The 26,300-nt window shown below is 39.2% G+C and overlaps 1 protein-coding gene across 1 annotated transcript in view; it reads left to right on the top strand.

Annotated features, from left to right (window-relative positions):
• The window catches only part of LOC129376302 (ubiquitin-conjugating enzyme E2 E2-like), a 50,089-nt gene extending 27,681 nt beyond the window's left edge, over positions 1 to 22,408 (top strand). The window contains exons 4-6 of the mRNA XM_055055888.1: positions 9,729 to 9,861; positions 19,008 to 19,155; positions 21,574 to 22,408. Coding sequence (XP_054911863.1) covers positions 9,729 to 9,861; positions 19,008 to 19,155; positions 21,574 to 21,671 — 379 coding nt within the window. The 3' untranslated portion in view covers positions 21,672 to 22,408. The remainder of the gene's footprint in view (positions 1 to 9,728; positions 9,862 to 19,007; positions 19,156 to 21,573) is intronic.
• Positions 22,409 to 26,300: the final 3,892 nt, after the last annotated feature.

The following is a 26,300-nucleotide window of genomic DNA, read 5'->3' on the forward strand; positions in this document are numbered from 1 at the left end:
CATCTGTTGTTTTGAAGATGCGTTTCATGAAATCAGCAGTATGATTATTGGAAAAGCATTTTGGAATCACTGAGTCTGTTTTAGGGCTCTGCAGTATAAGAAAGACATAAACATGTAATTAGTAATTGGTTATTAGTGTATTTTTAGTGTGTTTTAATGAATTATGGAGATACGTGATATTTATATTAGCAATATTTAATAATATTACTACTCTATTTTCCTTGACTGTGGTCCAGATTCTAGATATTTTACAGGGACAACAGTAAAATAGAATGAACTATTAGAATAAACTTTAACTCATAATTTGTGAAAGCATGTATAAAACATTTCTTAGAGTGAATGAACAGTAAGGACTAATGAAATGGAGCTCAACCCTTTACTGTGGTTGTCATCAAAAAATAATTTCATAATTAATGCTTATGGACAGCTGTACTTGGAGGTTTGTAGTTGTTGAGATTGAACATGCTTATTTTCATTTAAGAAAAGCCAACTCTCACCTTGACTTGGCATGGATAACATGCTCTGGTAAGTGAGTCTTCTAAATGCACATAAAACAGTAAACCAGATCTTACTGAAGATACTGCATTTTTGTGATGCAATAGATGAAAGACAAGCTGTGGGTGAGAGCATTTATCTGGGGAAGAGACACCATGATGGCATAGGATTTTATTCTTTCTAAATTCCTCTTTAAACAACACATCTGACGTTATTAAAATCTAAATAAAATAGATTTCCTATCAACTTTCTACTTTTGAAGACATTAGTTCACTTTAGGTTATATCAGAAATGTAAAAAGTAGGGATGTACTAATCTCAAAATTTGTACTGATCTGATATCCAATATCAATATGCTGTTATGGCCGATAACCAATATTTGCCGATATTGTACATATTATACATTTCGACACCTTGATAAAATCTACCACATTGCTAACTTCACCACTGCTTCTCTGCTTTAGTTACTATTACTACCACAAGCCCAACTTCCTGTGCTCCCATTCCAGAAACAAATGGCAACAAAATGGAAATAAAAATTGTTACTAATGTTGCCCAGTTTCATTTATTGGACAGATTTGTTCTAAAATTGACCAATACCAATATTAGTATTGGTATTGCACTCCTAACACAAAGAGCTAAACTTGCCAAATGACTATTTGGATTAATCATGATGAATTGATTATTGAGGTAATCGTCGACTAAATTAGTAATGAGATGCAGATTCTACAATAAGCCTTTAGCTGAAAAAGCAACACACTAAGAACAGTAATGAACCCAAAACTACAAAAAGAATCAGCATTTTGCATTTAAGATCAAAAAATATTTCTGACTGTAGGTTTGTAAAGAAAAAGCCTTTTTTGTTTCTTAGTACTGGCCACCAGGATGTTGTGACAGCTCTGAATCGACCCTGATGATTTGATAGTATTTTTTGGCCTGAACACTCCAAACGACAGCCTTTGCACCGTCCAGGTTTCACTACCCTGCAGCTCTGCTAAATGTCACATAAACGGCTAAGCTGTCTGCTCAGCACTGCTTATTCACTGCTTGTTCACCCCTGGGCCTTCTGTAATGTAATATGGAAATATTTTAAGTGTTTTCTTCCCCACAGTGAAGGTGTGGATTAAAGGCCTGCTTTTCCACTCAATTTTAAAGGGGCAGTATTTTTGAGTGGAAAAGCAGGCCTTTAATCCACACCTTCACTGTGGGGAAGTAGCATCCTGTATGAAAACCCGACACCAACATCTTAACTCTAGGAAAATAGTCCTGATTCTTTTTCTGGTTTGTTCTTGGTTCTCATTAGTTCCTAAATATAATGGAAAATCCTGAACATGCTCATTTAAACACCTCCATGCAGAGTTAGTATTCAATATGGATGTAATGACTCCAGTTAAATTTTACCATTCATGTCTACAGATTGGGTAGTTAATAGTTGATGAGATTTGGTCTGTTTTTATTGGTTTTAAAAAATGATGGTGTCCATGTTTGAGCTAACATCACTTCAAAGCTCAGTCTTCTGTTACTGAAACATCAGATTGTTTTTGCTTCTCCATATTTCTTTCATTCCTTTGTGCTTTCTGCTCTAAGGCTTTACTGCTTGGACCTCTTGCTATCAAGTAATTGACAGTTCAGGAAGAACTTTTTCTGTTTGATAGCAGCAGCACTGTTGGAAATGTTCTTTCTTCAGAAGCAAAGGGCAGTGAGTCACCTCTGACTATTATCTGCAGGATTTATCCCAGGAGATGATTGAAGTGCGTTGGGCTGCAATAACTGTATGTAACACAGTTATTGAGAAACCTAATAATAGATAAAAGTGATTACAGAAAAATCTAAGGATTATTTTACCGATCCAATAGAGAAAAACAGAGCAGAATTGATTTTATATGTTTCTTTTTAAACATAGACATAAATGTACTAAATTACAAATTTATTTGATAATGATGCACCAGTACAGCACACTAAGGGTCTATTTAACTTAACTAATTACCTCATTTGTTTGAACATTTAATCATCAACAAGGATGGAGGAATTTGCTTAGTCCTCTCATGCATCTTCACCAAACTGTTTATAGATTTATATCGAGGGAGAATACTTACAAACATCAGCAATTTTCTCAGCTTTAATTTAAGCCATGTTTATAGAAATCAGGTAAGAAATAAAGACGCTGCGATCATTTTTGTTATTCCCGCTCATCCCGCATTGGAACAGCCTGGTTTAGTGGACAGACTCACTGTGTAGTAACGACGCTTGCAGGAGCGTCGCTAGTGTTACAGGCTAACCAGTAATGTATATGAATGAAGAAATCCTTCAACCGCTAAAATCTGACATTGCTCCGTTTTTGTTCAGAAGTTTTGTGTCAATTCCTTCAGTAGTTCTTGGTGCAGTGCCCAAAGGCGACGGGGGGGACAGGTGTTTCAGTTAGTTTTAGTCGTTTGACACAGTACAGTGTGAATTCGAACTAAAGTTCTTAAAATGTAACAAATGTGCAATTTTAGTCCCCGATCAAACCGAGTCTACCGGACTATCTGGTCTGAAAGCACATTTAAATCCATTAATAGCTTCACAAGCATGGTCAAACCTGTAAAAACAACAGATTTTTAATTTGTTCATTCAATTCAATTAGGAAGATAGCAGCTAATGTGAAATAAATAATAAAGAAACTCACTAGCATGTTGGATTAGCAGTGAATGTGATCAGTCATTTCTGTATAGCTGTAACATGAGGAGGCTGAGTCCCATAGCACCGTCATGTCAGCGCTGTTCAGTTGGGACAAAGTATCAGTGCAAAGCTACTACACATTGAAATTGATGCGAAGCTTTAGAAGACTTAAAGTCTGAACTGATGTAGCACTTTTTCAATAATTTTTATCGCTTTTCATTATAAACACATTCACACTCACAAACGCTCACACATTTATCGATAGGCAACTCCGGGTTAAGTGCCAGAAGCACATTAACATGACTGGAACCTGGAATCAAACCTACAACCTTCCAATCTCAAGATGACTACCAACAGAGCCACAGTCAGCCCATCTAATTTTGACACAACCAGTAGACAAAGTCTAAATGTTCAGATATGTAGGATGTTGTTGGCTCTCTCATTGCTTAGAAGAGAGACATTGAATTCTATTTTCTAGTTCTGTCAACACTGAATTGGAATGACAATGCTTGTGTTTTCTCCTGTAATTTAACTGTTGAAGCTGCATTACATAACTCTTACAAAAATTTATTTTCCATATTAAAACTGTAACCATGACAGTAATCTGTGGAAAAAGGTAATCTCACCCACTTCATTCCAGTGCTGCAGTTGCAATCTGCAAAAATGCACTGCTCCAGATCAACATCCAATCAGAGGTAGGAGGCAATAGTGAAAAAGCAACTTAGCGGTCCAATAAAACCGTTTATCCACCCACATTGGTGCCTATGCTAACTAGAACTACTTTTAGCATATGAAGAGAGGACTTTGTGGGCGACTGTGGTTGTGTGGCAGAGTTGTCGTCTTGCAATCTGAAGGTTGTAGGTTCGATTCCAGCTTCCTCCTGCCACATGTCGATGTGCCTCTGGGCAAGGCACTTAACCCCAAATTGCCTACCGGTCTGCATATTGGTGTATGAATGTGTGTGCGAATGGGTGAATGTGACTCTAGTGTAAAGCCCTTTGAGTGGTCAAAATGACTGGAAAAGCACTATATAAGTTCAGTCCATTTACTTTAGGATAAGAATGATTGACAGCACTAGGATCCTCCTCCTGGCTCTGATTGGTTGTTTCTGATTGAATGGTATATTTCTGCAGTTTGCACTGAAAGAAGGCAATGAAGTTCATTTTTTTCCACAGATTATCTCTTATACTGTCACAACATAATGATAATTTTTAACAACTATGTAAAAAACTTTGAAAGTTACATACAGCAGCTTCAGTATTTTGTGGAAAGCCAAGTTGCAATATGCATAATCCATTGTACCTAAACAAATCATTGTGACATTCACGAGATCATGCTCTCTTGGATCTCTTGGCTCTTCATGTGTTTTATAGATCTGGAGAAGGCTTATGACTTTGTAAGGCATTTTGTATGGAGCCCAATGGGGATGTTTTTAAGGAATGTTGGTCTTTGTCCAACCAAAGCCAGAGTGACGTCTGTTTTTTCAAATCAAGCATGTTCTCAGTAAAAGGCTGGGTTTTACCAGGGCTGTCCCTTGTCTCTCTGTTTGTGGTGTGCATTCACAAGATTTGTGTTTGGTACCTCAGGGTCTCATCTTTGCAGATGATGTGGTCCTTTTGGTGTCTTCAAGCTGTAACTTTTAGCATATACTAGAACATTTTACAGCTGAGTGTGAAGTGACCATAATCAGTCGGCTCCTCTAAGCCTGTTTTCATGATTGAAACTTCCCAAAAAGGTGTTTAAGGGCTGTGTGGGTTTGGTTCTGGCTTTAAGCAGTTCAACATCAAGGACCTTCCTGGTTGAGTGTTTACTGCAGAATCAGCTAATTATTACTTAGCTTCCTTAAACATATCAGGTCCTGGACGCGCCAGTAGAGCAGGACTATAGAGCGCACAACCCATGTACAGAGGCTTCAGACCTCACTGATCCACTGACTTTTTGTCTTCTCCCTCTCAGAGCTCTCTTTCCTGTCTGACCACTGTCAAATAAAGGCCACGACAGCCGAAAAAAAAAAAAAACACACAAAAAAAAAAGCCTTACACTGTATCAGCAAAACCCTGCGTGATAGAAACATCAGCGGACCATTGTGTCATACATCGTGATATCATGGAGCCAGAGCTGCTGGCTGTTGACTGCACTGTAACCATCAGAGGAGTTCAACCACAAAACCTGAACTGTTCTTTTCATTTCACTGGCTCCGTGTTAATAGATGTCTATGGTCCTGTAAGCACCATGCGACCAAGAATCCAAGAAGCTTGTTAGACTTGATATCTGCCTATGAGCTGTCATTAATAGTTTACAAGTTATGTGTGCCATGTGTCCTTTTGCAGGATCTTGTTGACTAAGTTCATTGCTTTATGTTTATTGATCAGTTCCTAAAGGAGCAGTAGAGACATTATGAACTATAAAGATTCATATCTGAGTGTTGCTCATGTTGACTTGTTGTGTTGTCATCTCCAGGGAAATGTTGTAGATTGATGTACACAGGGATGCAATGTTGCCTGGCAACACGCTCAAGATAAGGACAGAGGTGCAGTAGGTTTATGATGAATCAAAGTTTGAAGGGTGTAGGACCAGCACCAGGCCTGATCTTCCTCCTACCCGCCCTCTGGTTGTCGGCACAAAACTGAAGCAAATGAAGAGACAGCTGGTAAACATAAGAACTTTCCTTCCACCATAGACTGTGTCTGCATGCTTGGTTAAAATCTGTTTATATTTCCCTCAGTGGAAGGATCAGATGTGGCCAGGAGAGCCAAAATCTAAATTGTAATAAAATTCAGTTTCAATTCAATTTAGTTCGTGTAACACCAATTCGCAAAACATGTCTAAAGGAACTTAAGGAAGTCAATTCAGTCCAATCAAGCAGAGAGAATTACAGTCAATTATATATAAACATTATTTTAGTCAGTAGATGTGCAAAGCTGATTCAAACCTTTTAAGGTTCACATCAGAATACTTTTCATATTTTTATTTGAAGAAAGACTTTGAAAACCTTGTATGATTTCTCCTTTTTATTTATCTCCCCTTTGAACCTATCTGCTGCTTCATCACTTTAAATCCCAGTAATGTGCATCAACAGTGGTTAGAATGTGACAAATAGGGAAAGAGTTCAACACCTTTAAAAAGTAGAAAAACGTTCGCAAGGTGCTGGGCAAGAATTAATTAATGTTGACCTTTGTTTGCAATTGAGGGCAGTTTGTCTTGTAACCGGTGACTTCTGGTTCAAAACCCTAATTTTGTGTGTCATCGTGTCACTGAAAAGGATTCTTCCCTGCTTTGCCTTCTCGTAGTGTCCCTGATTGCCCCACTGGAGCCAGTGGATGGTTACTTTTCTGCAGGTGTTTTTTTTTTTCTTCCCAGGCATACAGGAGCTAGCTCAAATCCCTTTACCTGAGACAAAATATCTGAAATCTTCCTGTAAGTTCAACAAAATAGCAAAAGAAGTTGTAGCCTAAGCATATGCACACTTAACACTCCAGTTTTCCCACCTTTTCCTGAGAGATCAACGTCTCTCATTGAGGAATCTGACACCTTTTGTTTTGGTTTACTGTGGAGCAGAAGTCAAATTCTAAAGACCACTTGTCCACATTTAAACGTAGCAGATAGGTTTCCTTGGGGGAATAATGGCAGACACCCCTGGGTGAGTTGTATGATCTGGTTCGTCCATCAGCCTGACAGACCTGGTGGCTGATAAAAATGTCTCTGCCAGCACTTGATCCCAGGTCTTCCTGTGAGAGGTAGGAGGAACAAGCTGCACTGGGGGAAATGAGGCAGTTTGTCAGAGCTCTAAATATTTCCAGATGCTACAAGGCACACTGTGGGAACATAGTTAAGAGAAAAATGAGCGTCGGGCTAACCGTGGGACCCCTAAAAGACTATTTTTAAAGTCTACCTTGCTATACCACTTGAATAATGAATGCTTTTAGGGCAGTAATTGTAATTTCTGAGCTCAGTCTGCAAACAGTGGTTCTATAGTGTCGGTTTTTATGAAGGTTTTAAAGAAAGATTCCAGAGGAAGCTGGTCTTTTCAGGTTATGTATTTCATTCAATGATTTATGCTCTCTGTGTAGATTTTGTGGGTCACTGGAACTCTTAAACAGATCTTTTTTAATAAGTGTCATTTAGTCATAAATATGAGCTTATGGACAGGTATTTCTAGGTTAAAATCATGAAGCAAACCTTAGATATAGACACACAGTAAATGTTCAGTTCTTTCAAATTTTTCAAAGGCAAAGATTCACATGTCGATGCCTAGTTTTATTCATATTTATCCTCAGAAAAAGAAACTAATTCATTCCAAGTACACAAGGAAATAGTTCTCAAGGAAAAGTTGGGACACCCTGCCACTCATAACTACTCTCCCCTCCTCAGGCTTAAACAACCTGAGAGGGACTCTATGAGTCTGACCCACATTTGTCCCACTCCTCACTTTCAGCTGTCAGATGTTTAAAGAGTTTTTTTGTTTGTTTGTTTTTTTTTGTTTTTTTTTTTACATCTCATGCCTGTTCCAAGTCGCCCCACAGGATATCAGTGAATCCCAGGTCTGGACTTTGACCCAGCCCACAGCCTTCCATTGACCTCTCAACTAGTCTTTGAAGTATTTTATGGTTTGTTTTGGATCATTGTCGTATAGTAGGGTCTGATTCTGCTTCAGCTTTTATTTTCTTAAGAAACACAGATTTTCTTCAGGCCATCGTTCTCTGATAAATGGTAGAGTTTGTGATGGTGGGCTGACCTGCAGCAGATCATCCCTAAACCATGACACTGCCATCTCTGTGCTTCACAGCTGGCAGTTCTTTCTCTGGAATACTGGATCTGGTTCCTGTCCAACATGTCCTCTGTTCTGGTGTCAAATCAGTTTTAGACTCATCTATCCAAAGAACATTTTTTCTGAAGTCCCTGTCCTTCTGGAAAACTTTACTCTGATCTTCATGTTTCTTTTAAAGAGCAAATATGTCCTCTTTTCACTCCTTCCATTAAAGTAAAACTTGTTCAATCTCTTTCTGATTTTATTTTTAAAAAGTTGTTACTATGAAGGGAGATGCAGGTGAGAAGTCGGCAAAAATGAAAAAATTAAAAGGAGTAGAGCATGGAAACAAACAAGAATAGATCTATATGTCATTCCTATGATCACATTTAGGGAAAAAGATTAAATTGATTGTCTTCAAATAATGTGACAATATCTATAGGTACCGTATCTCCCAAGGAGCACAAGTAGTTTTTCAGTCTTACTAGTATTTACAAAAATAAAAATATATGATTTTCTTTTGTACATTTCTCTAGATATATGTCCTTAATCTCATTCATTAAAAATCTGAATGATCTGGATGGTGTTCCTGTATGCATGAAGCTCAATCATTGTGTTAACTGAATCAAGTTTGGATCTTGTGAGGGTTGAATTTAAACAAAGCTGGTCCCATCTGTCTGCTGTGTGAAGTAAAGCTTTTAGACAGCCATATATCATCAGACTTCATCTGAACTGAAGCCAGCAGCGCTTTAATAAAACCACTGGTACACTTTGAAATCACACCAGTGAGTTATTGACCAACCCCCCCGGGTCCCGGACACCTGCCCTGGCACCCGTCCCTTGTAGTCTATCAGAGGAACATGGCTGTTGTTTCTACAGTAATTCCTCTAGGGCAAACACACACCGAGAGGGACCATCTCTGCAGCGGCCCCCTGCTTTACTACCGCTGATGTTCAACATGAGCAACCACACTTAGGCTCTTATCTCACTGTAATGTGTCTATGCATGCACACACACACTTGCATGTACACACATTATGTTTCTGAATCTTTACAGAGAATTTAATTGATTTCTATTAATTTCTGCAGCCTTACCTTTACCATTACCAGGACATGTCTAACCCAAATCTAACCTAAACTCAATTCACACCCTAGTCCTAAACCTAACCCATAACCCAAAAACAGCATTTGCTCTTGTGGGGACCAGAAATTGGTCTCCACAAAGAACAGTTGGTCCTCTCAACGCAATGTGTGTTAGGAAAATGGTTCCTGTATCAAATACAAGGACACACAAACACACGCCAACGCACTCTCTCTCACACACACACATACGCAAGCTCTTCTTCCTCTCTGGTTCTCTCAGATTGTGTAAATGATGAAAGTTAAAGTAATACATGATACCAACAGGGGCATCTGGCCTAATTCCAGTACAGAATGGGATTTGATTAGTTCCTCTCTTCTTCCAGCTGTGTGTTCGTTCATGTGTATGTGTGTCTGCATCTCAGTGTGCGTGCATGTGTGTGTGTGGAGGAGAAGGAGGACCAACAGTGAAACTTGGTAACTGCTAGCTGCCTGGCAGTTAAATGCTGATCAACAGTGAGGACACAGAGCAGCTGCTGCTCAACACCTGTCTATTCATCTGTACAGGTGTGTGTGTGTGTGTGTGTGTGTGTGTGTGTGTGTGTGTGTGTGTGTGTGTGTGTGTGTGTGTGTGTGTGTGTGTGTGTGTGTGTGTGTGTGTGTGTGTGTCTCACCTTCAAAGACTGTTGTCATTCTCCTCCTGATGCTCTTTCTCTGTCTTTAACAACAGTTTTCTGTTTGGGCCCACAGTGCCGGCCCCAAAGGAGACAACATTTATGAGTGGAGGTCCACCATCCTGGGCCCCCCGGGCTCCGTATACGAGGGAGGAGTGTTCTTCCTGGACATCGCCTTCACACCAGACTACCCCTTCAAACCCCCCAAGGTAAGTGGTTCTTAAAGAGCAATAAAATAAAATTTTGAAAAGAACACTTTAACACTGGAACTGGAAGTTATGTTAAATATCTAAAATCAAACATGACAACCTCAGAAACCATTTACAGCCTAAACATGAATGAAACGCATTATGATCTCCCTGTAAACAAAATTGGCCTTCAAAAAATATTAATCAACACAATGAAAATTAACATTTTAACTTGCGATTTATTGATTTATTGGTTGATGCAACAGGCTAACATATATATACACTAGTATATCTCCAAAAGTTTTGCATAAAAGTGCATAATGTTTGCATTAAAACTTTGCATAAAAGTCCAATACTTCTTGCCCATCAATTTAGAAAGTGAAATGATCAATGTGCAGACTTATTACACATGAAGTAAAAATATTTGAAGTGATTGTTTTTTGCTATTTAATAATGCAGTTTTTAAATACTGTAGGAAAATATGGCACACACCTTGGCTGACTAATAATTATGAAGTTGGAATATAATTTACAGATTTCTGTTTGCTATTCAAATTATTGAAATTATTGACCAAACAAGAACTAAGTTATTGTCAACTAATTGCAGAGTCTATTATATTTTGTAGAACACACAGTTTGAAGGTGTTACTGTTGGCCTCATTTAAGGGTTCTTTCACCATTTATCAAAGACTATACAGGTGATCACCTCTAGTTTTGTACTTTTACATATTCGGATTGATGAAACCTGAACTGAGCATATCCAAACTAAACTACTTTACTTTAAAGTAAAACACCCTATGATTTGTGAAATGTTTACTTATATTTCAGAAAACACAAAAAGGCCATTTTTTTCGATATCAGTCATCAGGACCCGCTCAAATATTGTCCTGCTTGAATGAGTAGTTGGGAAACCGTAGTGTAACTAAATAACTCTGCATTGATTATTGTTTCTTCAAAACTCAGCCTTGCTCTATAAAACCTTTAAGGGGTTCAGGGGAATGATTATTCTGATCTAATGTGTGTTACGTCTCTTGACCTAAGCACATCATTACACCTCCAGTCTGTCTGAATCTCTAAAACTGCACAGCTTCATTGTGTACCACAACACTTCCTGCTCGAGTTAAGATTTTCGGAGCTTTTGCTGCCAGTTCCCACTGGCACTGCCAAGGAGAAGTGACATCCGGAAAGAATTTTCCTTCTGCTCATGCAGGGAAAAGCTGGCAACTGGTTTCATAAAAATTTGAAGACATTTTTCTGGGAGCCTTATGTGGGGATCTAAAAAAAGATTAATTTAGCATTAATGCTGCTGAATTGGCAGCACTGGCTTTCACAGGCGAATCATTCCAGAACACAACAGAGCATTTCTGCAATGTTTACGCTTCACTTCCTGGAAAGAAAGGAAGTGATTTCACTTTCTTGTACAGCAAGTATGAAACGGTAACAGTAAAATTTCTGCTAGCTTTGTTCAGGATTAAAGTATCTACAAAATACACTCACTGGCCACTTTATTAGGTACACTCTTTCATTTGTTTCTAAACACAAGAACATACTGGCTAATCACATAGTAGCTCTTTATTTTTAGGAACCTAAACCACTTTCTACTGAGCATCAGGATAGGAATCAAAGAGGATGTGAGGGACTTTGAACACAGCATGGTTGGTGCCTGACGGGCTGGTTTTAGGATTTAGCTAGGAATACTAATGAACCAGTGAATAGACATTCCAGAACCAGCTGTGTTCACACTACAATCACTGGAGACACTCACTACGCTCAGATGATCTCTATTCTTCTCATTAGCTGTGTTACCACCCACCATTTAATTGCGCAAATTGAAACTGTTAAAATTAATTTGATTAATGGAAACACCTCAAATTTTGAAAAACAGAAACAAAACCCTCAAGTTTTTTGATAAAACGTTTTTGCGCCAGGATGAGATGGTTTTTCAGCCGTATTGAAATTTATGTATTACAACACAGAAATGGCCACACTTTCTCTTGCATCACGAGTCATGTGATCAGCAGCCGGATTCTGCTACTGGTGGAAATGGCAACAGAAAGAAATAGGAGGATGAAGTTTTTATTATTTTTTTGGAAAAATAATAAAGCTGGCTCCACCAGAGCTCTCATAGAATCACAGTCTAAAAAGTTGTGTGTCGTCCAACGTGTTGAATCCATAACTCTTCTGAAAAATTGCTAATTATGTGTTAATTATGTGTGTGGCATACATAATGCCACACATAATGTGGGTGGCATTATGTACCCAAAATCTACCCAAAATGCCACACACATAACTGCTTCAAAGTAGGCGGGGCTTGTTGTTGCAATGCCCTGCCATTGTCTCCTCTGATTGGCTGATAGATGAGCACTAGCGTCTTGGCAGGATTATAATTTTATTTTATATAACTGTTTACATCTGTTGCTGACATTAGTTTTAATGACTTATTGCAAAAGCAAGCTTACTCACGTGTGATTTTAATATCATGTCTTGTTCAATAAAACCACCGCAATTGCAAAAAAAATTTTTTTTGACAATTGCAGAATATAGACAAATACTTGCACGCATTTGCAATGGAAACGCAGCTATTGGGATTCGACCAGAACCAGTTGGCTTAACCACTGTTGAACTAGGTCAGTCATTTCAGAGGGGGTGAATATTATCTAGTTAAATATTTTTATTTAAGTGCCATAATTTTATAGAAATCAGTTTTCACTTTGACATGTTGTTGTAAATTTACTTATCAATTGAAACCAATTGTTGTTGATCATAATTAATTTGTAAAAACAATAAAAAGGAAAAACATTCATAGGGGTGAATATTTTTAAGAAGTACTGCATGTTGCCTAAAGAGACAGCACTGAGTGGACTCTGGACAGCTTTTTTTCTTGGTAAACCAATTCCTCACATGACCTGGAGTTTTTGGGCCATTCAGAGACATTACTGAGACATTTCTTGTTGGGTTGCCTCCCCCTGTTCCATTGGCTGCAGCATTCAGCAGCCCTTGATTTCCTTCCAGTCAACCTGTGGGTTTCATGTATGTCTTCTGCTGATGCAATTGTGTATTCGCATGTACACAGTGGGCTGGCTGACAGCGGTTGCCACATCCCCTTTGTTTCAAGTTCTGCTTCTTTTTTTGTTCAAAGTTTGGGTTTTATGCTATCAGACATTCTTAATTACATCTGTTTGTTAAACTGAGACATTTTAAAATAAAGGAAAAAGGACATGCAACAGACATGGCCAGATGTCTGCTGCACCCTTTATCCTTGGGGGTTTAGGGTATTTAGCTTTTTCAAACTGTTGTTCATTTCTGTTTTTGTGCTTGAAATGCTGAGCAAAATGTTTTTCCTGTAGATCTTTTCAGATAGGGGTCTTCTCATATTGACCCCATATAAACTGACGGAAACATGTGATACTTTCTTTTTCTTTTATAAATCAACATGGACAGATGCAGACAAATGTGCTTGTCTTCTTACATCCTTTTGAAATGATTCATTTCTCCTGAAGTCAATTAAAAGCAGCTTTATAAACCAACCCTGCCTGTGTTAAATATGTGAACATAATTAAGAAATTGATTTTACCTTATAAACATACTTAAACATATAGATTTATTGGTTCCCCTAAACAGAACGGATCATTGCGTCATTGTCATATTTAACCTTAAATTAGTATCATAGATGCATTCAAGCTTTTGATCAGAGATCCATCTTACTTAAAATTGAATAGATTCTGGACAAATGTGAAATCCCAGAAACTCAGAATAAAATTTGTAGATGTCTATGTTCAAAGTAAATACTCTAAGATTCTCTCCAAGGAGCTTCATGGTATTGTGTTTACTGTTGCTAATACTATTGGAAAGTCTAAAGTTTCTAGTTCTGCAGCCAACCAGTGAGGAAGTGGAAACAAGAAGAAATATAACGTACGACAGATCGTATGAATGGTGGAATGCAATCAAGAAAATCATCCAGAACTGTACTGAGTGAACTCCAAGAGCAAGTTATGTAACTTTCTTATAGCACCGTCCATAAAACCATATTGGAATTCACCATGTCTGATACACAATTCCAACAACTGTAGAGACATCAGAGTATTTCAGTAGATCATAGTTGGACGTGTACTGAAAGTCTGCAGTGTGCAGAGTGAAAAGGAATGGTGAGGGTACAGTGCCCTGTACTTCTAACCACCTGGTTGGACACACAGTCCTTCAGTCTCACAAAATGTGGTCTGTTTGTCAACCTCAGTTTGTGAGATTGTGAGACTGTTTGTACAGATCTTCAGGACAGTTTACAGTTAAAACACTTTTACTGAGTTTTGGTCTAAAACAATATACCGGTACATCCCAGTGAATCATTTGCACACAAAATGAAAAGTCTTGATTAAATGTTAAAATTCAAGTTAATAAACAGAACTTGGAAATAAATTGAAACAATTTGATAATCAGGTGAAGATATGCAGAATTCTGGTGCTGGAAAGAAATACAAAAGTTTGTACAGATGAATAATTAAATTTATCTGGGTCTCAATAATATATATTAAATTCCATAGGTGTGGGGGCAAGAGAAGCTTATTAGGTGAAGAATAGCATAAAATAATTGAGAACTACTAGTTTACAGTGACCTTGGACCAGGGAAATTAAGAAGGGATGAACAACGGGACAGATGTGAGAGCGCAACCTGATGCGCTCTCACATCAGGGAAAAATGTGAGAGCGCAACCTGATGATTCACCAGTAGATAATTGTACCATATTGTGCAATGAAGGGACTTCTGACAGCTTTAACTTCTTGATGCAGAGCATGGAGGCTGTGGTGAACTCTCTGTCACACCGGACCTCCTGTCACTGATGGTGTAAACCCACATGTAGGTGGTTAGCACAAATCAGTCATCAAGGTCTGCTTTTTGAAATCACTATACCTTAATTGCACTCATTCCTGTTTGTGGTTAATGTTGGTTTCTGGGCAATCAGTAAGATGACTCATTTACTTTCTTTTGAGCCCTTCTCTGCTATGAATGCCGTCATGTACTACTGCCTTGCCTTGCTGTATCTCAGCAGCAGAGTTGGAAAACGTAAACTAGAGACAGTGTTGACAAGCCAAGTAGAACTAAACCAAAGCTGTAGTAAAGTTGACACCATATCTCTATTAAAATAACATTTTTCCCACTCTGTCATGTTAAGTCAGATCTGTTTGTCAGGTCAGCTTGCCAAAATTATTTCTGTTTCTTAAAGTCAGAATAATGGGAGAGTTTTTTTCTTCTTTCTTCAAATTCATAAGTTGAGCTACCATAGTGGCTGGAGTTTTGGCAGATTCTTCCTCACAGTATATGAGAGGATGGCAGTTTGTCGCCACCTTCCTCATATACACCTTTCATCTTGACTCCAGCATTCTCTAAAGCAGGGGTGAGCAATCCCAGTCCTCTAAGGCTGGTGTCCTGCTGCTCTTAGATGTGTCCCTGGCCCAACACACGTCAAACAAATAGCTGAATCATCTGCTCGAAGTGCAGTCAAGTGCAGAGCAATAGAGGCCCAGATCTACCACACCAGACAAGACCCAAGGGTAGTGCAAGGAGGCCCCTGAGACAGTCCAGCACATCACAGCAGGGTGCAAGATACTGGCAGGGAAAGCGTACATGGAGCGACATAACCAAGTGGCAGGCATAGTGTACAGAAACATCTGTGCAGAATATGGACTGGAAACCCCGAGATCAAAGTGGGAAACACCCCCAAAGGTGGTGGAGAACGCCAGAGCTAAGATCCTGTGGGACTTCCAGATCCAGACAGACAAAATAGTAATGGCGAACCAACCAGACATTGTCGTAGTGGATAAACAACAGAGGAAAGCCGTTGTGGTAGATGTAGCAATACCAAGTGATTGCAACATCAGGAAAAAGGAGCACGAGAAACTGGAGAAATACCAGGGCCTCAGGGAAGAACTGGAGAGGGCCTGGAAGGTGAAGACCACAGTGGTGCCTGTGGTCATTGGGGCCCTCGGGCAGTAACCCCCAAACTGGAGCAGTGGCTACAACAGATCCCAGGAACAACATCAGACATCTCAGTCCAGAAATGTGCAGTCCTTGGCACAGCCAAGATACTGCGCAGAACCCTCAAGCTCCCAAGCCTCTGGTAGAGGACCCGAGCTCAGAGGATAAGAACCACCCGCGGTGGGTGAGAAGGGAATTTTTATATATATATATATATATATATATATATATATATATATATATATATATATATATATATATATATATATATATATATGAAACAGTCATTTCTCTAGACTCCGGAGTTTGTTTTGGTTCTATTTGCTCAGAATGTAGTCTCTTCCTGTTTTTGGAGCAGACTCACTTGGCATTCATATATGCTTTCAAACCACACCAGAGTTCACTTAAACCAAACTCAGACTGAGTTGGCTTCTTTGGTCCATATTAGTGTTCGACTAATTTATACTTCCCCAAACCAACCAGACTATCTAGGCAAACGAAGTGGAGTTGGATTAACATAGACTAAAACAGGGCTGCTGTGATGCATCCTTACAGAGGTGTATTAAGAGAAAATTTTATATGCATTATATTCCTGTCTGTAGCCCAGTCATAAGCTCACCCAGAAGCTGTTCCAGAGGAGCCTGTCTTCTGCTCCAGAAGCTTTTTTCCTGTCTGTCTGTGCAGAGGGAAAGCTGAGCTCATCGAAGCTTTTGACCTCCTGCTGTCTTGTTTTTCCAGTCAGTCTGTGAGATGTGTCGTCCAGCAACTCGGGGGGCCAATCAGACAGCAGCAGCTGCTCCCGTCACTGGCTCACTCACTGATATTAGGATGAAGGAAATGGTTAAGATTGACACCAATACACTTAGGTGGAGGCTGAGGACAAAAAGGACATTACCTACACGGGTTTCCTTCAGACCCTCAGTGGATGAGGGATTATCCTCCTCTAACATTACATCCCTTCATTGATTTATATTGTTATGCCTTTGACCTAAAGCACAGTTTTCACATCATTCCCCCTGTGAAACATGCATATTGTTTTCAAACGAGGTTTTTAACACTCCATGGAGCGCAATGAAGCAAGCCTGGCTCGATCTGCTACCTCCGTTTAAACTAAACTGTTTTCATCTGTCTTATTGTTACAGTTATCAGCTGTGATTCTGTTTGGTTTATTTTTATCCCATTTGTCCAGATGACTGCTGAGTGTATCAGGTAGAAAGAGGACTGAGAAGAGCACCAGACGTAAATTTGTAGTTGATCCCTGAGCTAAAACAAGACACGTGAAAAGATTATTAAATATTTTTTTTACCTAATTATCTTAATCTAAACTCACATTTTACACAACTGATCATTTTATTTCTTTGATGAAACATTTGTAAATGACAGTTGGAATAAAAAGCCAGTTTTAATGCATTTTACTGTGATTTTATTTCCTTAGAGCTGCAGTGTATAGATTTGCAGTCTTTATTGCAGCATCACTCTTTTCTTAAACAAGCATGTGGTTGAAATTAAGGGTGCATTTGCAGCAGCCTTGTTTAGTCTGCTTCAATCAAACTCCAGTTGGTTTGGTAGAAAGTCTGGTTGGTTTGGTTTGTTTGACACAGAGCAGTAAAAGCAAACTGCTGCGGCTGGAAATGGGAAAAAAATGTTGCAACCAAGTCTAGCGAAGTGTGAAAACACCCTGAGCATAGACCAGTCACTATTATGAAATGTATACCACTGTTCTTAAAAGCTTCAGTTTTAAAGTGACTAAGGTATTTTCCTTGTTTATTTCCAGTAGTTCCAAGTCCTTTAAATGAAATGTATTGATGACTTCACTGTGATGATCTCGTTCTTTTACTGTGGGGAGCATAGAGCCTGCTTCCTCCAGGAACACACCGTAGATGGCACAGCCATGTTTAACACAATCAAACTCATGTTTAAATCAAACGCCTGGTTGTTCCATTAGACACTAATTCTATACATACTGTTGTAAACATATTTGTTTAATTCTTTACGTATTTAGACAATACATATGATAATCAAACATTTGTCACATTGTAAGAAAACTGTCCGGGGACAACAAATCCTAAACTAATATAGCATTAGGAAATGCATCTGTATAAAATAATGATGTGAAATGTACAAGAAACTGTAACCAGATCTTTTTTTCAATATTAAAATCCTATCATATTTGAATCAATTTCTGAGCATCCAGTTGCTGTGAGCATGTGATGTTGTCAGGTGTAATAAGTGGAACCGCTTATTGGCTGCATTCTTTATGTTTGACACTTATTTTGAAGTTAACAGGAAGAAAAAATTACGATGTTTTTGGGAATGATTCATTTGTAATAAAAGTTTTTCTAGGAACTGAAGGTACAGATGTTTTCTATTAGCATGATCCTGGTTCTCTTCACAGTGAGGATTGTTGGGAGTGAAAGCATGCAGCAGCTGAGGGCAGAGGCTTAGGTTCCTCCATATTACTGAAGGGATGCTGCATCAGACTTAAAGCTGTTGTTACGCCTAGGCAGCATCATAATCTATTAGCATCAGACATGATGGGATTACAGGCTCTTAATCATGGCTGCCAGCGTTGGCACCAGAGAAACGGTTCACACAGGAGATGTAAAGTCCAGCTGCAGTTTGCTCTTATCAGACACCCTTCCTGCCTCTCACTGTCCTATTCCCTATGAAAATCCTATCATATTTGTCCTGTACCTAGGAAACTGATGACAGTGCTGGGTTTTGAACAGCAGGTTGATTTGTTTCTCCTGAAGAGGGGATGTGAAAGAAGGAATGGAGGAGGAACTTGCTTGTCCAAAGTAGTAGCCATAGGAAGGTGGCTACTACTTCCCTAAAAGTCAAGGGTGACTCTTTAACGATGCGGTGCTCATCATGCTGATGTCAGGATCTGCTGTGCTCTGTTTACTCCGTGCTGATTACATCAGATCCCCAGGGACCATTAGCTTCACCTTCACTCTGCTGAGTACGAGGTGTGTGTCATTGAGTCGAAGGCAGCAGCTTTTCCTGTCCACAGGGGGCCTTTACTTCATCTGGCTTTAGCTATGCAGGTTTTTCTTGGAAACATGTAGTCTTGAGTTATTTGGACAGATTGGACCTTTTGTGACCAAGTGTCTTCTTCCTGTTTGCATCTGAAGTAAAGTGCTGTAGGTTTGCACTAAGATGACTCCTTCCTCTAATCATGGCCTCTGTGTGTCATCAGGTGACGTTCCGCACCAGGATCTACCACTGCAACATCAACAGCCAGGGGGTGATCTGCCTGGACATTCTGAAGGATAACTGGAGTCCTGCCCTCACCATTTCCAAGGTCCTGCTGTCCATCTGCTCCCTGCTCACCGACTGCAACCCTGGTAAGAGCCTTAGCTCCCTCCAACCAGCTTGACTCACATGTTCTCTGTATTGATTATGCTTTTACTGATGCTGCAGCCTAAAAGTACTAATTTTTCAGCACCTTTTTTTCAAAAAGTTGCGGTCAAAGTTACACATTTTTAAGTTGTATTCTTTGTGCAAAAGAAATTTAAATTTCAGCAAAACAGACAATTTTAACATAGCTAATATTTAAAGTGCAAATAAAATTTTTTGTAAGATGCTGTATCATCTTAAGACAAATCAGATCATGTCCTGAGAGGTCAAAGTGTAAAAGAAGTATTTCTTATTGGTCATTCAAGTTAACATGAACTGTTAACACAGAAGAAGAAAATCCTAATAAGCATTTTTGAAAAAAGAAAAGGCAAATGTTAGTGTTTAGTGTCGCACATGATTTCATATTGCATTTTCAGTTGTGAACACATCGTGAAACAGGAAGTTAAATTAGAAGGGGGCTGAGAGGATTGGTCATAGTTTAGCAGAGTAGCAGTGATTGGTCAGATAGGAAGGAAACTGAAAACATCAAGGTCAGATTTTTGGAAAAGTTGTAAAGACTGATGAAAATAGCCAGTCTGGGGAAAATTTGTGAATGTTGGGTGCGTTTGCATTAATAGTTGTTATCACAACTTCTTGTAGTGACTGATATTTTCTCTTCATAATGGCTCTGTCCTGACATCAGTGGATATTTACTCCTGAGGAGACAGTAAACCTCCTATTGGCCTCTTTGACTCCCTTACCTACATTTACACATAGATCCTCTGATAGTGTGACCTCCGACCCCTCCCAGTGAGCTCTAAGCAACTGAACTGGAAACGACCGTCTGTTTGAAACAACATTGCTGGTGTTCTTTAGTGATGAGAGGCAGTGAAATGAGACACCAACAGGCCTGAGATCCTGAACAGCCATGAAGCCCTCAGGTCCACATCAGCAGCAGCAGGAGCCTGCAGTGAGGAGAGGACTTGATCCTCAGTCTGGCAACACTGTGGGTTTGATTTCTAGATTTTCCTGGACTACACAAAAATAACGTTTAAAAATCTGGACAACAGACTTCCACAATGCCCTGCCTGGTATCTGGAATTTTTGTTCATCCTTCTCTCTGATGTGTTTCCTTCATGTATTCCTTTCTTCCTCCTTTTACTTCTGGTTTGTTCTTATGTTCTTTCCTTCCTTGGGGCTTTTCTTGATTTTCTAATGTCCATCCATCCTTCTGTCTTTTCTTCCTTGTGTCTTTCCTTAATTCCTTGTCTCCTTTCTTTATTTTAGTCTCTCTTCCCATGTTTTGAACTTACTTATTAGCAACAAGCATGACTGATTGGTCTGTCAGTAGACCAATTTTACTGGATGATAAAATGTCCCAGAAACAATATTATTGTAATTTTGAGATAATTTTTATATAGTAGTAATAATAATAATTATAACACAAGTACACCCTGTCAAAGTTCAAAACACTTTTAATTTCTAAAGAACTTTTAACACTGGAACTGCAAAACATTTTAAATATCAAGTGATGTTAAATGGGAGCGTCTCTTTAAGGAATTGTACAAATGAAAATGATAAAATTCATTTAATTTATCATGTGATTAATTAATTAGTTTATATCAGAGCTAGCATGTGCTTTGCTGCAGAATGTAGGTTCTTACCTTCCTTATCAGCTGTAGTGTTGGTGCTCTGTTCAGTGGGTTTTCTGGGTTTTCTCTCCTCCTTAATGAGTTCAGATTCTGTTCAGATTCACTTGGATCATTCCCTAACTGTCAATAAACTGAAGATGTCTAACTTGTGAAAGCAACAAGAACTGTGCTGTTTTCTTAAACTTGATGAATGATGGGGAGGGGTCAACCGAAAGCATAAAACAATTTAGTAAATTATCTTCTTAAATTATCTGGTGAGGAATAATTTAAACATTAAATATTGTAATGAATTGCGACACTAATTAAAATTACATATTAAACACAATCAGTGTGAAAAGATGCCCTATTTCTAACAAAATATTCTGTATCTTCAGATAGTTGTGCTTATGTATGATGATTAATGTGTCTTTTGTTACTTGATCACAGATTATAACTTTCTCAGGCAAGGTTGAGACAGCAGTTAGAGCTACTGCCACCTGTAGGTTGGAGTTAGCATCACTTCAACCCAATGTTTTTGACCATTTTTCAGGAAAGTTTGTAACAAAATCACAAAAAAGTGGAGGGACTGGTTGTAGTTGGCAGTATATAGATATAACCTGCTTTAATGTGACTGATAATATCATTTTTAAGTACACTGCTGTTCCAGAGTCTAGAGGGCAGGCCAGACTTGACCCCTGAGCCTCGAGTTTGACACGTGGTTTAAATCAAAGTAGATTCAGGTGATAAACTGTGAAGGCAGTCGTTGCCATGGTGACCCTGGTGTTTGTTTTGCAGCGGACCCCCTGGTGGGAAGTATCGCCACACAGTACCTGACCAACAGAGCCGAGCACGACAGGATAGCCAAACAGTGGACCAAACGCTACGCCACATAGAGCCGCTCTCACCCCAACGTCATGTCCAACACTTCCTGTCCTCCGGCTCAACGGAATCATCCACCCCCAAACCCCACCTACACCCCCACCCCGCTGACATATGAACTGTTCTTTGTTCCATGCTGACTTGAAAAGCTTCTTTTTATACAAAGAGTCTATTGGGATTGTATTTTCCAATACACTGAATGTTGATATGGTCATGAAAAGCTTTAATACTGTTATTGTTCTTGTTGACGTTGCTGTTCTTAATGCATTGTTTATACCATGGTTGCCACTCTGGTCATGTCCATTATTGAAACGTGTGTGTGTTCGTCCGTGTGCGTGTGTGTGTGTGTGTACTATCCATGGGTCATGTGATGTAAAAATGTTCATACTGAGTGAGAGTGTGTGTGTGCGTGTGTGTGTGTGTGTGTGTGTGTACTATCCATGGGTCATGTGATGTAAAAATGTTCATACTGAGTGAGAGTGTGTGTGTGTGTGTGTGTGTGTGTGTGTGTGTGTGTGTGTGTGTGTGTGTGTGTGTGTGTGTGTGTGTGTGTAGTTTTCTGTTTCCGGTCAGTAATAGTGCATGGCGTCTGGATGTGTGTTCATGCAGTGTCGTCATGGTATCCGTTGTGTTCCTGCAGACTTGTGGCATGGACTGAGCTCATCATCATGTATGACATTAGGTGTTAGTTTGCTGTACATTTATTGCCTTGTGGGAATACATAGTGAATTAAACACTGGCTGTAATGTGACAGTCTGTCTCCGTCTGCTGTTTTTCTTCCGATTGGTTCGTCTCCGAGCCCACTTCCTGTCCGAGATGAGCCGTCGTCTTTCACTTTACTTGGATTATTTGCCACTGCTTCAAATTTATGTTCTGCTGAATTGACTTGGTGCTGCCGAATCACGCAGCAGCTGAAGCTCTCCTGGACTTCAGTCCCATGATTATGTAACCGGTTTTCCCACGTCCTGTCTGCTCCGTCTGGTGCGCCTCAGGAAAAACTGATTCCTCTCATTCCATTCAAAAAGTCAAACACATGTAGAGGTTTAGTACACTGTGACTTTGTTTAATTATGGCTTACAGCTGATGAAATCTCTGAAATTCAGTTACTGTGAGAAGTACAGATGGCCAATTTTACACTAATTCAATATAGAAATACATTGCTGTCACCTAAAGCACCATGGGGTCGAGCAGAGACCTGACAGTTGGCATTATGGGTTAGAATCTGGCTGTTCTGGCTGTTTAGCTAAACATTTCTATGGAAAGTTGAGTTTAAGAAAAAAGTCAAGCAGAGAAACTTGCACAAGTAACAGTAATTAAACAGTGAGACGATTGCCAGAATTGAAACAAACCCTTTTAAAGCTTCAGTATGTGACTTATTAAAACAAAGTTATTGTTTTTTTTTACATTGATAAAAACTGTCTATATCCTGTCTGCATAGAATGAGTCAGACAGATAACCTGTGAAAAAATGTAGTTCCTCTGCTTCCTCCTTGGTAAGTCAGTTTTCTGCCGTTAGCACGCTGAGCAGCATATACAAGGATGATTGACAGCGCCAGTGAAGATTGAGAAAGTGGAGATGTAGACGAGTATTTATTCCGCAATCTCTCTTAACTGCATCTCTAGTTAAGAGAGAGCTGCTATAGACCCTTTCATTTGTTATCTATAATAAACAGAGAAGGTAATCTAGAAGATTTGTTCTGCTGCTTCTTTATTCAAAATTTCAAATTTTTCCCATAAGGCAGTAAGAGGGAATCTGTTGAGAAGAATTGAACTGAATAAAGCAACTGAGCGAGGAGACACACACTGGGGTTTAATGCAGACTGCTTGTGTGTGTGTTACACTAAACAAACTCACACTTGCTGATGACCCTCTTCACAGCAGCCACACTCACCTTGTTGTGAGCAGGAGGCACCGCTTTGCTGTGGTTTCACTCTCTAACCGCCTTGCAGAATCAGCAGAGTGGAGCAACAGTGGCAGAGTTAATTATGGTTGACACTTCGGGGGGAGGGAGAGGAGGGCAGAGTGAACCTCCCTCCCCCCTCCTCATCGTCCCTGTGCTGCAGCAGGAAGGCTGGAGCAGAAAAGGAGAAGTCAGTCATGCTTGGATGATAGCGTAACATAGGCCAATGCTTGTAGAAAGGCCAGGGTTGGTCTGAGAATGAACCAGAGACGAGTCTGCATGAGGAGCCATGATCTGTTCCACATGAATGAGTCAGTCACTCAAATTTCCAAAAAGGAAGTTTTTTTGGTTGTGCAGTAAAGTATCCCCATCCCCCACCTTTTCCGGATTTGTTCGGGTTTTGTTCATCAAACAGAAGTGTTTTAGGTAATCAAACAAAGAAAACCTGAATAAATACTAGCTCTGCTTTATAGAATTGTTTCAATTCAGGCATCTCAGGTTGTTTACATCCAGACTATGACTAAACCTTCTGATGTTCTGCTCTTTTATTAGACAGTTCTGCTGCTAACAAGCTGCTGTCAGAACATGTCATGAGTTTTAATTAAAATGCAATTTCATCTCTTCACCAATTTGGGTTATTATATATATTGCTCTTGTTAATGAAGACATTTGTCAGACTTTGATAGTTTTTTAGTTATTTTATTGAGATTTGATGTGATGACCCTAAAGTAGTTGTGAGTATGAAGCTGTAGTTACTCTCAGCTCCTCTGAGTCCATGATCTGCTCTGTTTTCAGATGAACATTTTCCCTCCATTCCTCTACATAAAATAGTTCAGTCTGATTGAACATCAGTCAACATCAGTTTTCAGTCCTCGCCAGACACATCCTAACATAAGAATGTATTTTTAATTTGTTTATATTTATAATCTTACAGTGAGATGACGTTGCAGTAGAAGGTGTGGGGTTAAAGGTGAAAGCAGCTGCTCTCTGCTCAGATCTCGTTCTCATCACAGAATCTCGTCACTGAGTCCTAATGACATCCTGTGAGCTGCTGGACGGGCACTTCCGGTGAGAGCGGGCAAGCTGCCATCCAGCGGTGGCGTTAAGTTCTCTCTCCAGTGTTGTTAACCAAAACACCGGAAACAGTACGTACCCCACTTAACAAAATAAAAGCAGACAAATATCACTCGGTTCTGTTAATGACAAGCAAGAAATAAACGATTTTAATCGTTGTAGATAAAAAAAACAAAAAAACATTTGCAGGCATATTTCAATGCCTTCAAAATTACAATATTTTTTTATTTGATTATGTGTGAATTCTGCGATAAGTGAAGTGTTTTATGTTAGAGAAAAAATATTTCTATAGTAACCAAATAGATAGGTTTTCAGATTTCATATCTTTATTACCTTACGTCTTTCAGACCAGAGCCGGACAGAGGCAAAGGTAAACTATGGTGATGACCAAAGTTGCAGAACCTGTGGACCTGCGTCTCAGCACAACTATGGGCCAAATGAATAGGCTGACAAATTCACCACTTATACACATTCTAATCAATCTAATTTATTGTTTGAAAGCTTCACTAATGCCAAACATTTTTGCTTGTTAATCTTCACACATATATTAACTTGAGTTTCACCCTAATCTTCTATAGGCTTTAATTTGATGTCAGTCAACCCGCTTTGCAGTTCTAACAGCTTCAGCTCCTCTGAGAAGGTTCTAGACATGGTTTAGGAGGTTCTTTGTTATTTTAAAAAAAAAATTAACAACCTATTCAAAAATTTAACAGTGTGGTCAGATAGTGATGTTGGACAAGACAGCTTTGCATGAAGTCTCATGAAATTTGGAGGACTGTAGCTAATGTAGATACAAGCACAGTGCGCTTCAGCATTCCTCTTCCAGAATTTTATTTAGGCTAGTGGGGGTTCCACACAGTTTGCTGTGGAGCTAAACTGAAACCAAAGGCGCTGCAGAGTACAGCACAAATAAGGAGTTTTCAGAACAAGTTTAGTCTAAGTATTTTATGCAATAAACTAACAACAAACTGTGTGCTGAGAAAAAGAGTGGAGCAGATGATGAAGATCCAGTGATTCAGAGAGCAGTGTGGTGTTTATGCTCAGTCTGGAGTGATTTGATAGATATCCCGTCTCTTCGACTGAATCTGTCACAGCTCCAATGCTCAGCAGTGTGGTTGAACTTTGACCTTGGCAAGGGCAGCAACCTATGGAGCTCTGGGCAGCCAGAGCTTTTTCACAGGAAAAAGCATCTATTTATCAAAGCCTACAGCTGAGCAAATCAGTTGTGAGGATCTATTCAGTGTACAATAATACATAAATAAGTCCTGAAGATTATTTTCATAATAGCTGTAATAGAGTAGAAGCATTTAAAACATGTGAAGATGAAATGCACTTGATGTATTTATTTACAATTTAATATAAAATATCAGCAGAGTAAGTGTTTAATTCTGACTTATTTCTTGGCTTGTGGGCCTTATGGCTTTCCATACAGAAATCTCTGTAGCACACCATGCTTCTGTTATGAATAGGAAAGTAGGCAGAACTTTCCATTTTTTATCAATAATAATAATTTTTAAAAAAAGTATTTTCCTTTCTGTTGCTGTTCTATGCAAAGTGCCGCAGGTATTCGGTATTGTTTCTGGACCCTCACTGTGATTCTGAATCAGATCCACAGATGATTGGATTATGGCGTCATGCTTTTATTTGTCAGAAATTGACCGGAAGTTTCC

This window comes from Poeciliopsis prolifica, unplaced genomic scaffold (genome assembly GCF_027474105.1).
Source record: "Poeciliopsis prolifica strain line A6 unplaced genomic scaffold, Auburn_PproV2 SCAFFOLD043, whole genome shotgun sequence".
In the NCBI taxonomy this organism is placed as follows: Eukaryota; Metazoa; Chordata; class Actinopteri; order Cyprinodontiformes; family Poeciliidae; genus Poeciliopsis; species Poeciliopsis prolifica.